Source organism: Heptranchias perlo, chromosome 9 (assembly GCF_035084215.1).
Source record: "Heptranchias perlo isolate sHepPer1 chromosome 9, sHepPer1.hap1, whole genome shotgun sequence".
NCBI lineage: Eukaryota > Metazoa > Chordata > Chondrichthyes > Hexanchiformes > Hexanchidae > Heptranchias > Heptranchias perlo.
The window spans coordinates 67,583,543-67,597,705 of record NC_090333.1 but is presented as its reverse complement, the minus strand read 5'-3'; the positions used below and the strand labels follow the sequence as shown (position 1 = coordinate 67,597,705).

Below are 14,163 nucleotides of genomic sequence, written 5' to 3'. Positions count from 1 at the left end.
TGATCTGGAATGCACTGCGTGAAGGGTGGAAGCAGATTCAATAGTAACTTTCAAAAGGGAATTGGATATATACTTGGAAAGGAATAATTTTCAGGGGTATGGAGGAAGAACAGGGGAGTGGGACTAATTGGACAGCTCTTGCAAAGAGCTGGCACAGGCACAACGGGCCGAATGGCTGCCTTTTGTGCTGTATCATTGTACGATTCTACTACAGAGGTGTCATGCGACTTGGCTGATTCCACCTGGCCGACTTCCCTAATCACTGGGCCGCACATTGCCCTTCAATCTCTTTAGCACAGGAGTGAGCCTCATACGAATAGGGAAGGACTTTTACTGTGTCAGTGTGCAGCATTGTGCACAACTCCTGCCATAAGATCATGCAGGTCAATGCCATGATCTCTGGCAGCATACACAATGCTCTCACTTTGAGATGGTCCGCTGTGTCTCCACTGTTTGCCGACATTGACTGAATGAAGGGTTGGTTACCGGGGAATCCATATTTGCTGGGGGCATGGCAGAGAAAAAAAGGGCAGAGACCCCTAATACAAGTCTTCTCTCCCTTTGTGCCCAGAAGAAGTACGCCTTGCGCCCAACCCCACTCAGATCAGAGGAGCTGACAGGTACTGGCAGCAGGGACCTGAAGGCCACAAAAACAACAACAACTTGCATTTATATAGTGCCTTTAACGTAATAAAATGTCCCAAGGTGCTTCACCAGAGTGTAATCGGACAAAAACTGACACCAAGCTAAAGATGAAAAGAAAATTCCCGCACTTGCCCTTTTTTGTTCCTGAGACGTCAGTGAAACAACACATTTTTCCATCTGTAAATGAACAATTCTTTGGGGCTTGGATGCTGTAGCCTTACAACACACACATCTTTAATATTAAACTGGTCCACAGTGATTCAGAATGTGAGTTTATGTTACAAACCCTATGAGAAAATAACACTTGAAAACAATCATAACTCAACATGAGGTGCAACTGATTTAATTTCTCACATTCTAAAGTCCAGAACTGAGCTTTTGAGACATGTACAATTTGGGATTGAACCTGGATTTAATTAGCGTTATTCTGAGTTTTCTTGAATATTTAGTGTTTCCATACCCACATCCAATGATTTGCTGCATCATGTTCCTCCCACAGCTGTGGATTTCAGTGGGTCAACTTTTGCACCATCAGTCAAATCCTCAGTGAAATCAAAGACAGAGGAAGAAAGCCACTAATTATTATTTATAACAGTGTGTAAGCACTATAATTATACAAATACAAAAGTCAATTGTATCTGGCACAAACAACACCCAGTGATTTTATCTTTAAAATGAAACCAAAAGAGTTGCAGGTTTTAGATAATTGGATATCTTATTATAAGCTAAACATCTCAGAACTGTCTCAACACTTCACATACAACAAATTAGTATGTTGTTTTGTAGGCAAACACAGCCATTTTGCACACAGCAAGATCCCACAAAGAGCAATGAGATAGATGACCAGGGTTAAAACTGTTTTGTTGGGTGATAGTTGAGGGAGGAATGCTGGACAGGGCACGGAAGGACTCTTCCAGTACTGCTCTGGTATCGTCAACATCCACCTGAGTAACCAGAACAGTGAGTGGATCTCCATCGGTACTATATTAGGGTATCAGTGTCGATTATGTGTCCCAGTCTTGGAGCAGGATTCAAAACTTTATGACTCAGAGTTGAGAGGGTTACCAACTGAACCAGGTTGAGGATCCGTGTGAGGTGTGTTTTATTTCCACTTCTGGGACAGAATATAATTTTTTTAAAACAAATATGTAAATATTTGTCATACAGTATGTGAAAATTGTTTTTGTTTTTTCCCCCTTCCACTCCTAAAATTGCTAGCTCCAACTGGGGCACAGATCCACAAGCACCCTGCGGTATCTCAGCCAAGTGGCTATTCCTCATGTATGAGCCGAGACAATGAGTGTTGGAATAGTAAAATATAGTTGTCATAGCATTTTAAAAAACAATTTTTCATTCCCATTTCTTAAAACACCTGATCCTAATACACTGCATATAGGTACGTGATCAACTTGAATAAAAAAGGATACGCAGTTTGTAAATTAGTAAGTATTAATCCCACATGGAACATTTTGCTCATTAAATAAGCACCCACAGTTGGTAGGCTGCTTCTTGGCAAAATGTTCCTCCCATTAAAAACAGCTGAGCCAGATGTAGAACCTGATTCAATCAAGGCACTGAGTATTTAGGAACAAAATCCACAGGAATCAAAATACATCACGTGAAAGGTAATCAATGCTATTATTAAAAACAATCTGCATTTCTTTCATTATTTGGCTGAAACAAAGGTTGAGAGAAACTCCTCAGGAAAACCTAACATCTAATTAGAGAAACAGATAAACAGCACCAAGGGCAACCAACAGAGCCAACAGTTTCAGCAGCACTGGCAAAGAGGTTCCTTTCTGATTATCAGTGACCACACGCGTTTTGGTCGGTTTGATGGTGCGTTCCCACTGTGTGAGGATGGTTTCCCGAGCTTTCGGCCATTTTCCAGGCCCAGTCAGTCGAAACTGGTAAGGTGAGCAGGGACCAAAGAAAACGTGAAATGCCAACAATGGATCACTGAGGAGGAGCTGCTTTATGTTGGGTTTCACACCGATCAGCTCAGCTAATTCATCCATGTAGAGTACGTAATCAACTTGAATAGTGTGTCTTTGGGAGCCGACATACCTTATAGAGAGAGTGAGAGAGAGAGAGACATAAAACTTAAAAGAAATCTGATTTTGCTTCTAATTTGCAACCCCCACTTTCCTGTAGGCCACAGCCTCATGCTGGGGTACTGTTCCAGAGGTGGTGGCAGCCTTCAATGCAATGGACATTCTTACTGTGTGAGCTTTGACAGTGAATTTCAGGCATGCTACCTAAATATCACTGGCGAGCCCAACCCCTGTCCTCACTCAAAGTACACACAGACAAACATTCTACAGCAAGCGTCACTAGAGAGTGAGCAAGAGCCGCAACATGACATATTCCACTAGCTTTTTTCCCCCACTGCTGCTCTGCTTGAGATCAACTAACTCAGTGCAGACTGGGGATCAAACAAGGGAATATTCTTGCCTGTGTGGCTTTGCACAACATCCAGCAATGCATTTACCCACTGTTGGCCATTGTCGGAGCTCCGCATACAAACCTTAACGGTACAGTTCTCAATATTGACAAGGTATGACCTCGGACACCAACAGCAACAAACTCCTGTAATTATGAAAGTTTAAAAAAAATGTACATTTTCAATGCAAGAACAATATTTTTGCAGATATGAAAAACATTAAATACAAATTGAGGTCCCATGGCATTGCACATGTGGAGTTATGACCTAGTGGTCTTCAGGTGAAGCATCAACAACTTACATTTATATAGTGCCTTTAATGTGGTAAAACATTCCAAGGCATTTTGAAGGGAGGTAAGAAGGGTGGGGGATAATTAGACGAGGGCACCCAGACGAAAAGTCAATCCCCATTTTAAAGTCCTATATTCTCTCCTGATTTTATATTAATACTAGTAGATTTCCCATGGTCTTACTGGTGATGAACTAGAGGATTTCCTGTTTTATTGCAATCGGTGGGGGGGGGTTTATGTCATGTAGGAGCCACTTATTTACAGCAACTGAATTAAGTCGCCATCCATTTTTATTTAATTCTACTGTGATTTTTCCTGATGTTTTGGGGATTGAATGCCATAAATGTCCATTATTCTGTGAAAACTTTAAAGGAGTGGCTGTAAGAATATGGTTTCAAACTAGGAATAATCAAGTATCCCATCTCGCATAGAGCTCCCAAGCATCTTAGCAAGAGGCCGGATGTTGGAGGGAGTTGGAGTCATGTCTCGGTGTGTGAACAAAGACAGTTTGTAAAAGACAGAGAAGGCTGAAACTTCAGAACTATAAAACACCCAAAGGTCCAAGGGTGGCCCGTATCTAGATAAGAGATGTGGTTGCTAAGAAACCGACATTGCTGGGGCCGTGCAAGCCGAATTTTGAGGTGGGGGGTTTACTCAGATAAGGAGGACCTACAAATTCCTTAGAGGAACAAACAGCTTGTAATCAGAGATGAAGGTTGAGGTCATTAGTTACGTTACATAAAACGGCTTATCTTTAGTTGCTAACGTGGCGTCAGCACGATGGGATGACTTACGACTAGGAAATAAGACCAGAGATGCTTACGTGCAGAACAATGCAGCTGAATAGGATGAAGATAGGGCATGCTCCCTCCCAAAGGTTAGGGCACTCGAGAGGACAGTTGGAAGTCCAGCGCAAGGCAGCCTAGGAGGTCAGACCTGATCAGTCTGAATCCAGGAGACCAGGTTGTATTAATTGCTTGTCATTTAATGTAATCTGAAGACAGTCATATTATGACTATAATACTGTTGTGAGTCAATCTATTAAAAGCTTATTGTTTCATAACCACTTGGGCCAGAATCAAGTGGAAGTTATTGTTGAAGGATTAACAACCCTCTGTTGAATACAGTAACGGAAATATCCGCTAACAAATGGCATCCGAGTTAAGAGATTGACTGAGTAATTCCGACGAGACGGGGAAGCCGGATAAGTGGTTGTGACCGAGTGAGCTAAAGGTAGCCATTCCCCCCCACCTCCAGCAATTAAAAGAATAAACCATGACAAGTGCACTGGATAGTTTATGTTCTAAGCAAAAGAGAAGAGGGAAAGAAATTATGCAGGAGGACAAGGAGTTAAAATGTTCTAAGCAAAAAAGAGAAAATTTGTGTAGGAGGACAAGGAGTTAAAATGAGTCCTTTCACAGCAGACAGAGGCTGTTAAGGAATTATGTAAAAATCAGTATAGTGTTACTGGCTACAGAACTTGTTCTTTGTTTTAAAAGCCTGTGTTAGTGCTTTCTTTTCGCTGTTGCGGGCTACGCCCCCTTTTCAATGTTTGCTTTGTGTTCTCTTTTGTGCAATATGTATAAAGAGTTTGTTTAGGTGTGAACGCTAACTCGTCCTGTCTCTATGACAATAATCTGGAAATATTGGACTAACTAAAACTAAGATGAATGAACTAAAATATTATCTTCCCTGACACAAAAGTTCTTAAAAAATTAATGTAACAGCTGCGTTGACGCACACTGCGTGAGTTGTTCATTTTTCTGCAAGGACACTGACATCTGTTTTTAATTTACCAAGCAACAATCTTTGCATTTATTTAAAGTAAGTTTCTTAATTTACTTGGATATGATGGAAGGAAATACTGAGCATCATTTTTGTACTCCCTTTGCTGACTATTCCTCCTTAATTAGATTAATTCATGGAAACATGTGTGGAGTCCTCTCTGGTCCCAGGATAAAGCGTGACAGAAGAAAATTGAAGAATTGTTTGTTGTTTTTAACCCCCTGGGCTCTCAAGAAGAGCCACAATGGATTTTGTGTTTCTTTATATACAGGGGACCATGGTTTTTGGGATTGTAAAAGTGTTGGTGCAGGAAACGATCCAGTGGTGTTAAGAATTTAAGACCTGATCTGCAGACATCAGCAGATATCAAATGTCACAGCATGGTGATGTTTTGAATTAAGACTTAAGCCCTGTTGAAAATTCAAAATTAAATAGAGAAGGAAAAGCAATCATCAGCCTTAACCAAGTTGCTTTTCCTCCTTTGAAAACATTTTGCCAAAAGTAATTACAAGGACTTCTGTTTCTTCTGTAAAACCACAAAGCCTGGACATAATTTGTTTCTGAAATTGGAATTGATAAGATAAATTGATCAGTTGCTGTTCAAGCTCACAAAGGGAAAATTTACCTGTAGTTTAAGGGGATAATCAAATGATATTTTAAAATAAAAGGATTCCAGTCTAAATGGTTTCTGCCCAATGCTGTGTATCAAGGAAGAAAGTATTTTGAAGGGGGGGGGGGCGGCGGCGGAGAAATAAAATTGTACATTGACAAGTCCTGTCAGTCCAACAACACTGCTCTTGAATTGGAAACAATTTTACAACACCAAGTTATAGTCCAACAATTTTTATTTGAAATCTACAAGCTTTCGGAGGCTTCCTCCTTCGTCAGGTAAATGTTCAGGAGCTCCTCGAAGCCTACGCATTTATACATATAGAACAATACATGGTGTTTACAGAATGCCCCTGCAACTGCCCGTTGCCAAGGCAATCACCGTGTTCAGACAGAGAGGTGTCACCTACAGAACCCCCGAATACACATTCAACAAAAAAACAAACAGGAAAAAAAAAAAGAGAGGCAGAAACATCCAGAAGGCAGAGAAAGCCAGCTCTTGAATTGGGATAATGAAAAGCGGTCCAAGAAGAATTTAAGTAAAATAAACAAAAATGTATTGGGATATTGGACCAGACTGTAAATATTGTATTAGACAGTAAAGTTCCTCCAGGGCTCATGAATGGTAATATAATGGGATGTGTAAAATTGGATGAGAGGAAGTGATTGAGGATATAAGATAGAAACAGGTAAATTACACCACCAAATGGGAATTTCTCTAAAGTCGTCGCCCTGGGTGATTTTGGGTAAATAAATCACCTGGGCATGATTTACCAAAAGATATCAATCTGGTATAAATGTATTATCTATTGAAAGTCAGGAAAGTGTAGTTGAGAATAGTTAATTGATAGCTTTCTCTTGGAGATGTTTGTGTCCTTGCCTATACTAAACAATGAGAAAAATGCATTTGATAGCCCGGCCACTACCCGAGATATCGGGACCATGCAGGGGGAGATAAGCAAAGACTTCCAGACACCCCCCAATCTTTTAATAAGATAACCTGAAAGCCCAAGAATGGCTACAGTGGACATGAACGATACAAATGTATGTTGCCATCAACTGGATTTGGAAACCAGGATGAAGAACATGATTACAAATGCCTACAGCCTGGTGAGCTATTGGAACCACTTTTTAAACAGAGCAGTTGCTCTTACAGGATTGAATCTTACTGGACATATGAAATGTGCCATGGAAAACGCATTCGCCAATACCAGAATAAACTGGCCAGCAGAAAGTTAATACTGTGATATGTTGCTTGAGGCAACTAGTATGTGGAAACGTATGGTGAAGATGCACTGAAGAACGGGTCTCAGACATGCTCAGTTACTTGACAACAGCACAATATGAAATGGTTAATGTGGATCAGGAGGGTGAAAAAACCTTTTAAGCAAGGCACTGACACATGCTCCATAGAGAAACCAACTAATCAATGAAACAATCAGGAAACACTGGTACCTATCAGAGGGATTGAAATTGAAGTAAAGAGGAACATAGTAATTTGGATTTCCAAAATGCATGGTTAGGTTCCTTTGAGTTAACAATGAAATTGGGCTAGAGAGAAATAATACTTCGCAAAAATATCCACAAGATGGATATTAGTAAATGGAGAGCTGGAGAATCTTTTAAGTCCATGATTTCTTGCAATATGTACATGTGTGCTTATGTAAACCTAATGATGATAAAATGTAAACTCAAGATGATCTTAGGCAAGACCAAGAAGAAAGTTAAGGGATAAAGTAAAAATTGAATCAGAGTAGTTTCACTCAGGTTCAAGAGAAATGGCTGTAAGAATATGGTTTAAAACTAAGAACAGTCAAGTAGCCCATCTCGCATAGAGTTCCCAAGCATCTTAGCAAGAGGGCAGATGTTGGAGGCGGTTGGAGTCGTGTTTCGGTGTGTGAACAAAGACAGTTTGTAAAAGACAGAGAATGTTGAAACTTCAGAACTATAAAACACCCTAAGGTCAAGAGGTGGCCCGTTTCTAGATTAGAGATGTGGTTGCTAAGAAACCGACATTGCTGAGGCCGTGCAAGGCTGAATTTGGGGTGGAGGGGGGGGTGCTCAGATAAGAAGGACCTACGCATTCCTCAGAGGAACAAACAACTTGTAATCAGAGATGAAGGTTGAGGTCATTAGTTACGTTACGTGAAACAGCTTATCTTGAGTTGCTAACCTGGCGTCAGCACGATGGGATGACTTACGACTAAGAGATAAGACCAGAGATGCTTATGTGCAGAACAACACAACCAAATAGTATAAAGATAGGGCATGCTCCCTCCCAAAGGTTAGAGCTCTCAAGAGGACAGTCGGAAGTCCAGCCTAAGGCAGCCTAGGAGGTCAGAACTGATCAGTCTAAATCTGGGAAACCAGATTGTATTAATTGCTTGTCATTTAATGTAATCTGGAGACAGTTGTATTATGACTACAATGACTGTTGTGAGTCAATCTATTAAAAGCTTGTTGTTTAATAACCACTCGGGCCAGAATCAAGCGGAAGTTATTGTTGAAGGATTAATCAACGCTTTGTTAAATACTGTGGAGATGCCGGTGATGGACTGGGGTGGACAAATGTAAGGAATCTTACAACACCAGGTTATAGTCCAACAAATTTATTTTAAAATAAATTTGTTAAATACTGTAATGGAAAAATCCGCTAACAGTGGCCTTTTACTCCTTTACCAATTTAAAAAAAACAATTTTATTCTTTACCATTTTTAAAGCCGAGCAAACGCAGCAAGATGATACACAAGGTGCACAAATTAGAGGTGGGTATCAGAGAGCTGCGTTCGCTCGGCTTTAAAAATGGTAAAGAATAAAATCGTTTTTTTTGGGTATCAGTGTGTCAAATAGTCGAAAGTCCTGAGCCGTGACATATCACCGTGATGGCCCAACCGACTCACGGAATAGATACCATCAGTTTTGTTCCGAGACAGCGGCTGAGTGCTTTCCACAGGTTCTGCTATGTCTGGTCCCTGCCGATTCACCCAGCGCCTAGCTAAAGTGGCGGCGCATCACATGACCTCCCATCTCTCTCCCCCACCCCACCCTCGCCCTGCCCCCCGAGCAGGTAAAACACATGAACACGTGCATACTCCACCCTTTTGCTTCTTTTTTCTTATTCTTTCCTTCACTTATCTGCCCAAAAGTATGTCCCTCCAAATTTTCCCCCCTCAAGACGATACTATTTCAGACTGATTTGACCATTGTTATTTGGGGCTAGCCATGTGGCATGGAAATGTGGTTGGAGCAGGTGGGGGGAGGGATGATCAAAGGCACCAGACACAGGAGCAGCCCATCTCTTGGGCAGATTTCCATGCAGCCTGTGGAGTTCTGGGATCTAGGAGGAGCCAGAGCAGGCTCGATGGGCTGAATGGCCTCCTTCTGTGCCGTAACCATTCTATGATTCTATCAGCTGTGGTGTCAGACCTAGGGTAGGGCACACAATCTTCATGAGTAATACGCAAGGGACCTCACCCAGAGGGGCGTACTTTGGGATTTTGGACAACTGTCTCCACAGTGCCATGGTGTTGCTGGTGCTTTTCCTCCCTTATATACCTGCCAGATAACTTCAGATCCCCAGGAGTTTCCTGCACTGCCTCAACCGGTGTCCATCTCTCACAGAAGGTCATCCACTTCTTTTCCCCTGCCTTACTATTCCCTTCTAGCTGCAGGATCACCACCCCATATTCTGATGACACACAGAGATATAATCAATAGTGCACTGTTCAGCTGATGCAAATATTTAATTAATGCCAAGCTGTGCCAAAATATTTTGGCTCTACATACACACACTGGCAACTAACTAAAAACCTTGTTTTGCACAACTGTCAAGGTAACACCTTGTTCCACGAAATATAATGCATCTGATTATTAATTGCTTTATTGTATATTCCCAACTTAAAATGCAACAATCAGATAAAATCTGCAGTCTTCATTTCCAGATATTGCCTTTTCTTCATATTTTGCTGATCAAATGGTTTGCTATTGAGCTTATCTCATAACACACATCTGGGGCTTTAATGGGTTCTGCGGGTCACCAACTAGGGAGAGCAAGTTAATGGGAAGGTGGATCTCCCATCTCCATGCTGAGGAATTCAATAATCTTACGCAACACCCCTCAGGAGAGAAATAGGTCTCGTGTTACCACACAGGGGTTTGACGGGTCCTATATGCTAGGTTTCTTTTGTGATTTTATTCCCCCAAGGTACTCATTAGGTTCTACTGACATTAACAAAAAACAGATAAGAGTGAGGGGAAACAGAACTTTTAATAATAGTTAGTAAAACCTAATCATGATGGTGAATTAATGCGGGATGTCAAATTAATTATCTTCAGTATTGGTGTGTAAAATAAATACCTTTTGGCCATTTTTTCTTTCTTCTCCAATATCTCTGCCATCATGGTGCTGACAGAAGGCAGTTTAGCCAAACCTATAAAATGAAACACAAAATTAAATGAACATTGTTTCAGCTTTATCTAATCAATATTGTAAAAGCAAACGCACTTCCCACTTGCAGCAACATAGTGCTGTATATGACAGAAATTAGTACATTTTAACTTGCTGCTTCACCAGTGATTGAATCAGCAGGGATTTATACAAAGGAGGCAAATAATGTCATGAGGACCCACTTTGAAATTGCTGCATCAACTGGGAGTTTTTTTTAAATTAAGAAACCAACGTGAATGGCCAAAGCCCATGCTAAGGTTGAAAAGTGAAAGACAGGATGAGGTAAATTGGAAAGTAGTGATTAGGTGACATGGAACTTGAATTTTAAAAGCCTGACAATCCTAGGAAGAAGCTAAGCCATTCTAAAGTTTGGAACAGCTTGGAAAGAATAAGTTTATAGCAATGGCTGCTGGCACTGCTCTGTCAAATCATACACATTTCTTTTCCTCCACAATTTCTCTCCAGAAGTTGCTGGCTATGGTTGGGCATCAGCAGCCCTCTGGAACTTCAAACAGGAGGGGATTCTTCATGTGTGATTCTAGACAGCGATAGTCAGTGGGCTACTTGGTAGGCCATCACAATCATCTCAATCTTGTTCTCATCCAGCATCCACACACACTCTTTCCTGAACTCTCCACTAATTATTCCCAACTCACTATAAACTAGACTACCTTGTTCAGGTCAATGGAAATTACATACAATACTTAATAGCCTTCACTTTTATTTTAAGTGTTCTCGTACCTTTAAAGACTCTCGTGGCCCAACGTGCCTGAAGTTCTGATATTGGCATAATGGCTCCCAATGGCTGGATAAGACCAATGATGGCCAGAGTTGGTTGCTCCAACTGAGGCAGAAAGACATATTTGTGGAGAGAAACATGGTTTTTGTGAACTTTAATAATAGACTCATCCAGAAATGGGAAAGAGAAGGTGTATCCTGTTGCAAAAACAACAACATCGATGTCTTCCACTGTGCCATCTTCAAAGATGGCCGCAGTTTCAGTAAATTGCTTGACATTAGGTTTCACAAGAACAGTTCCTGATATAATGCGATTTGGCAAATCATCATTGACCGTTGGATGTTGGCTGAAAAAACTGCAACAGAGATAACACCCCAACAATAATCACTGGAGTATGTTAGTGTCAACAACATTTAAGAAATTACAGTGGAAGGTGACAAAATAACTTAAGTGTCAAGACCAGTGAATGCACAAATATTGCCAGGTAGGTGGTGGGCAATTACAAAAATGCAAAGGAATTTAGTTTGCAGGTCCTCGAGGTGGAGGTCCCCTTCATGTGATTCTCCTAAAATAGTGAAAACCCAGGTGGTGTGAAGAGCACAAACTTAATGCTTCCACATCAGGAAGGACGGAAATTGGAGTAGGATAGATCTGAGACTGAGGTGGCATTTGGAAGGAGCGTATGGCGAGGTACTAGATGACACATGTCCTACTCTCACTGATGACCAGCACTGGGGAAGTCAACGTTGAAGCAGAGACACAACTTGAGTAGGGAAATCAAATGCACCAGCTTTGGTGAAAGACAAAACCATCACAAACCTAATTTAAAAAGAAGTAACTATAGATATAAGGTTAGCAAGTTTATCTGGCCAGTACCTGATCTATACAGAAAATGAAAGTTCCCTGATTCAATCCGTGGTCTGTGTTGAGTTAGCTAATCTGAGCCAGAGTGCGCTACGATTGGCAACAATGGCCCTGGGCTAGGGAAGAGGAAAAATTGGCCTGGATTCCCGTTCCTGATGGAAATATGGTGTGTGAGGATAGGACTGGCCTTGGCTACGATGTCCCCTTGGTCCATGGGATGAGGTACCGAAGGGCATTCAGGATCTACAGAACTCTACCCCAGCAAGGGGTTAATGTCTTCAAGAGAAGAGATGGAGAAAATAGGTGAGAAAAATAAGTAACTAAGAAAGTAATTGGGAGAATGAGCTGGAGGCTGAGAGACCACAAAATGCAGCTTAAAATTCTGTCCATTAATTGCTAAAAAAAAATTCTGTCCCAACAACTTGCATTTATAAGAACCTCTTTAGTATTGTAAAACATCCCAAGGCACTTCACAGGAGCGTAATCAGACAAAATCTGACACCGAGCCATATAAAATGATATTAAGACAGATGACCAAATGCTTGGTCAAAGAGATAAGTGTTAAGGAGTGTCTTAAAGGAGGAGAGAGAGAGATAGCTGCATCACAAAACTTCAGTCTCCTAGAACAGAACATTGCCAGGTATTACAGACCTGTGGCTAGGCTGCAGACCGTAGTTTGCATGATCTAATCGACTGTTCACGGCTCTTTCAGCAAACCAGGTTTTTAGAGATGAAGGGAGCAGGCAATTAATGCGACAGTTAAACAGCATGTCCGCAGGGAATCCTTTTGCTGCAACACGGTTTACGATCCAGGCGCCTCTTCTCGTACTCAGAAACACCTACAAGAAATGTGACAACAGTAAGTTTTAAAATCTGCCCCAAGTACGTGTACAGGTACACACCAATACTGCATCCTATTTGCTCCAATGGAACCAAATATGTGCATCTAATTCTGGACAACGCAAGTTTCACTAGGGCAGGGAGACAGATTCTGCACAATACACTTGGAAAGAAAAGATCTAGTAGGACTTGTCAATCAGGGAGAATGTTTTTTTTTACTGTTCAGATTCTTTGGATAGGGTTCTAATCATGGGCTGAAATTGATGTCAGCTCTGTAATAATAAACAAAGATTTCTCTACTGAAGGAAATGAAGTGGTGGGGGGGGGGGGGGGGGGAGTCACCCACATTATTGAAATTTTAGAAACCACACTATGAGTTCTCCCCAGTGATGCACTAATCAATGCGATACTGAGTCATAGAGACCAAGAAGATTCAGGTCCAATCCTTACAATGTGCTCAGTTTGCTGATCTCAGCCAGGATGGTAATGTACTGCAACTGACCTTAGTTTCTGGCCTTACTCTTGGCCGGAAAGTGCACTGACAGCGAGTGGAGTCAAAGGTAAGTCCTACATTGAGGGGGGCAAAAAGACCCAAGCTTCTTTCCTTCGGCCCGTGAAGGCCCCGCCGGTTCTGTCCAGCTTCGTGCGCAAAACTGATTTTGACTTTACTCACTAGTAACACTGGGAGGTTGCTAAGGACGGTCCATGGATTGTTGCTCTTTTCACATCCTTTTTTATATCAGATATTCTGAAATTTGTAGCAGTCAATTCTGACCTGTTTATGGATTCCAGTGCCACTCAGTTGACCCCTGCGCCATAATGCTCGCTATGATTGAATGTTGCTAAGGTCTCCCACCTACTGCAGGGCTACAGACAGTGCTGTGTTACAAATGGACCGGGGTGTGTTCTGTCCTTCTTCCACTATCAACAGTGGCAATGATGGGTTAGTGCTGAGAGGTACATACCTCTGCCGGAATCACAGAAGCCTCTCTTCCACTGATTGTTGTCCATAGGCAAGCAGATAGGTTGTGCAGATAAAGGATGGAAGACGAGGTGCTGCCTTTTACAGACACAGCGATGGTAACTATTTTCAGCAGTTCTCGGATACTTTTTTTTTTTGCATTGGTCCTTACCTGTTTAGCATGTCGACTGATTTCAACTGCGAGGTCACTCCCAGAGTTTCCAATTCCAATTACTACCACTCTCTTTCCTTCAAACCTTAGGGGCTCTTTATATTCCTTACTGTGCATGTATTGACCGTTGAACTTTTCAATGCCTAGCAAAAACAAGAGAGACAAAGCAAGAAGAATGTTACTTTCTCAATACACATTTCTGTATCTTGTTATAAAAAGCTTGATATAGACGGGCTTAAAAAATTTGTACATTTGTGTTTTAGTCTGTGCAGGGAATAGTCATAGAATCTTGTTATTCCAGCACAGGAAGAGGTCATTTGGCCCATTGTGTCTGCAGGCGCTGGCTGCCGCATCTAATCTATCTTCTC

The 14,163-nt window shown here is 41.5% G+C and overlaps 1 protein-coding gene across 1 annotated transcript in view; it reads right to left on the bottom strand.

The window, feature by feature from the left end:
- Positions 1-972: 972 nt before the first annotated feature.
- LOC137325512 (flavin-containing monooxygenase 5-like) overlaps positions 973-14,163 on the bottom strand; it is a 43,842-nt gene continuing 30,651 nt past the window's right edge. Inside the window, exons 5-9 of the mRNA XM_067990689.1 lie at positions 13,796-13,938; positions 12,474-12,661; positions 10,961-11,313; positions 10,130-10,202; positions 973-2,712 (exon numbers count right to left, since the gene is read on the bottom strand). Of these exons, the coding sequence (XP_067846790.1) occupies positions 2,367-2,712; positions 10,130-10,202; positions 10,961-11,313; positions 12,474-12,661; positions 13,796-13,938 (1,103 nt within the window). The 3' untranslated portion in view covers positions 973-2,366. The remainder of the gene's footprint in view (positions 2,713-10,129; positions 10,203-10,960; positions 11,314-12,473; positions 12,662-13,795; positions 13,939-14,163) is intronic.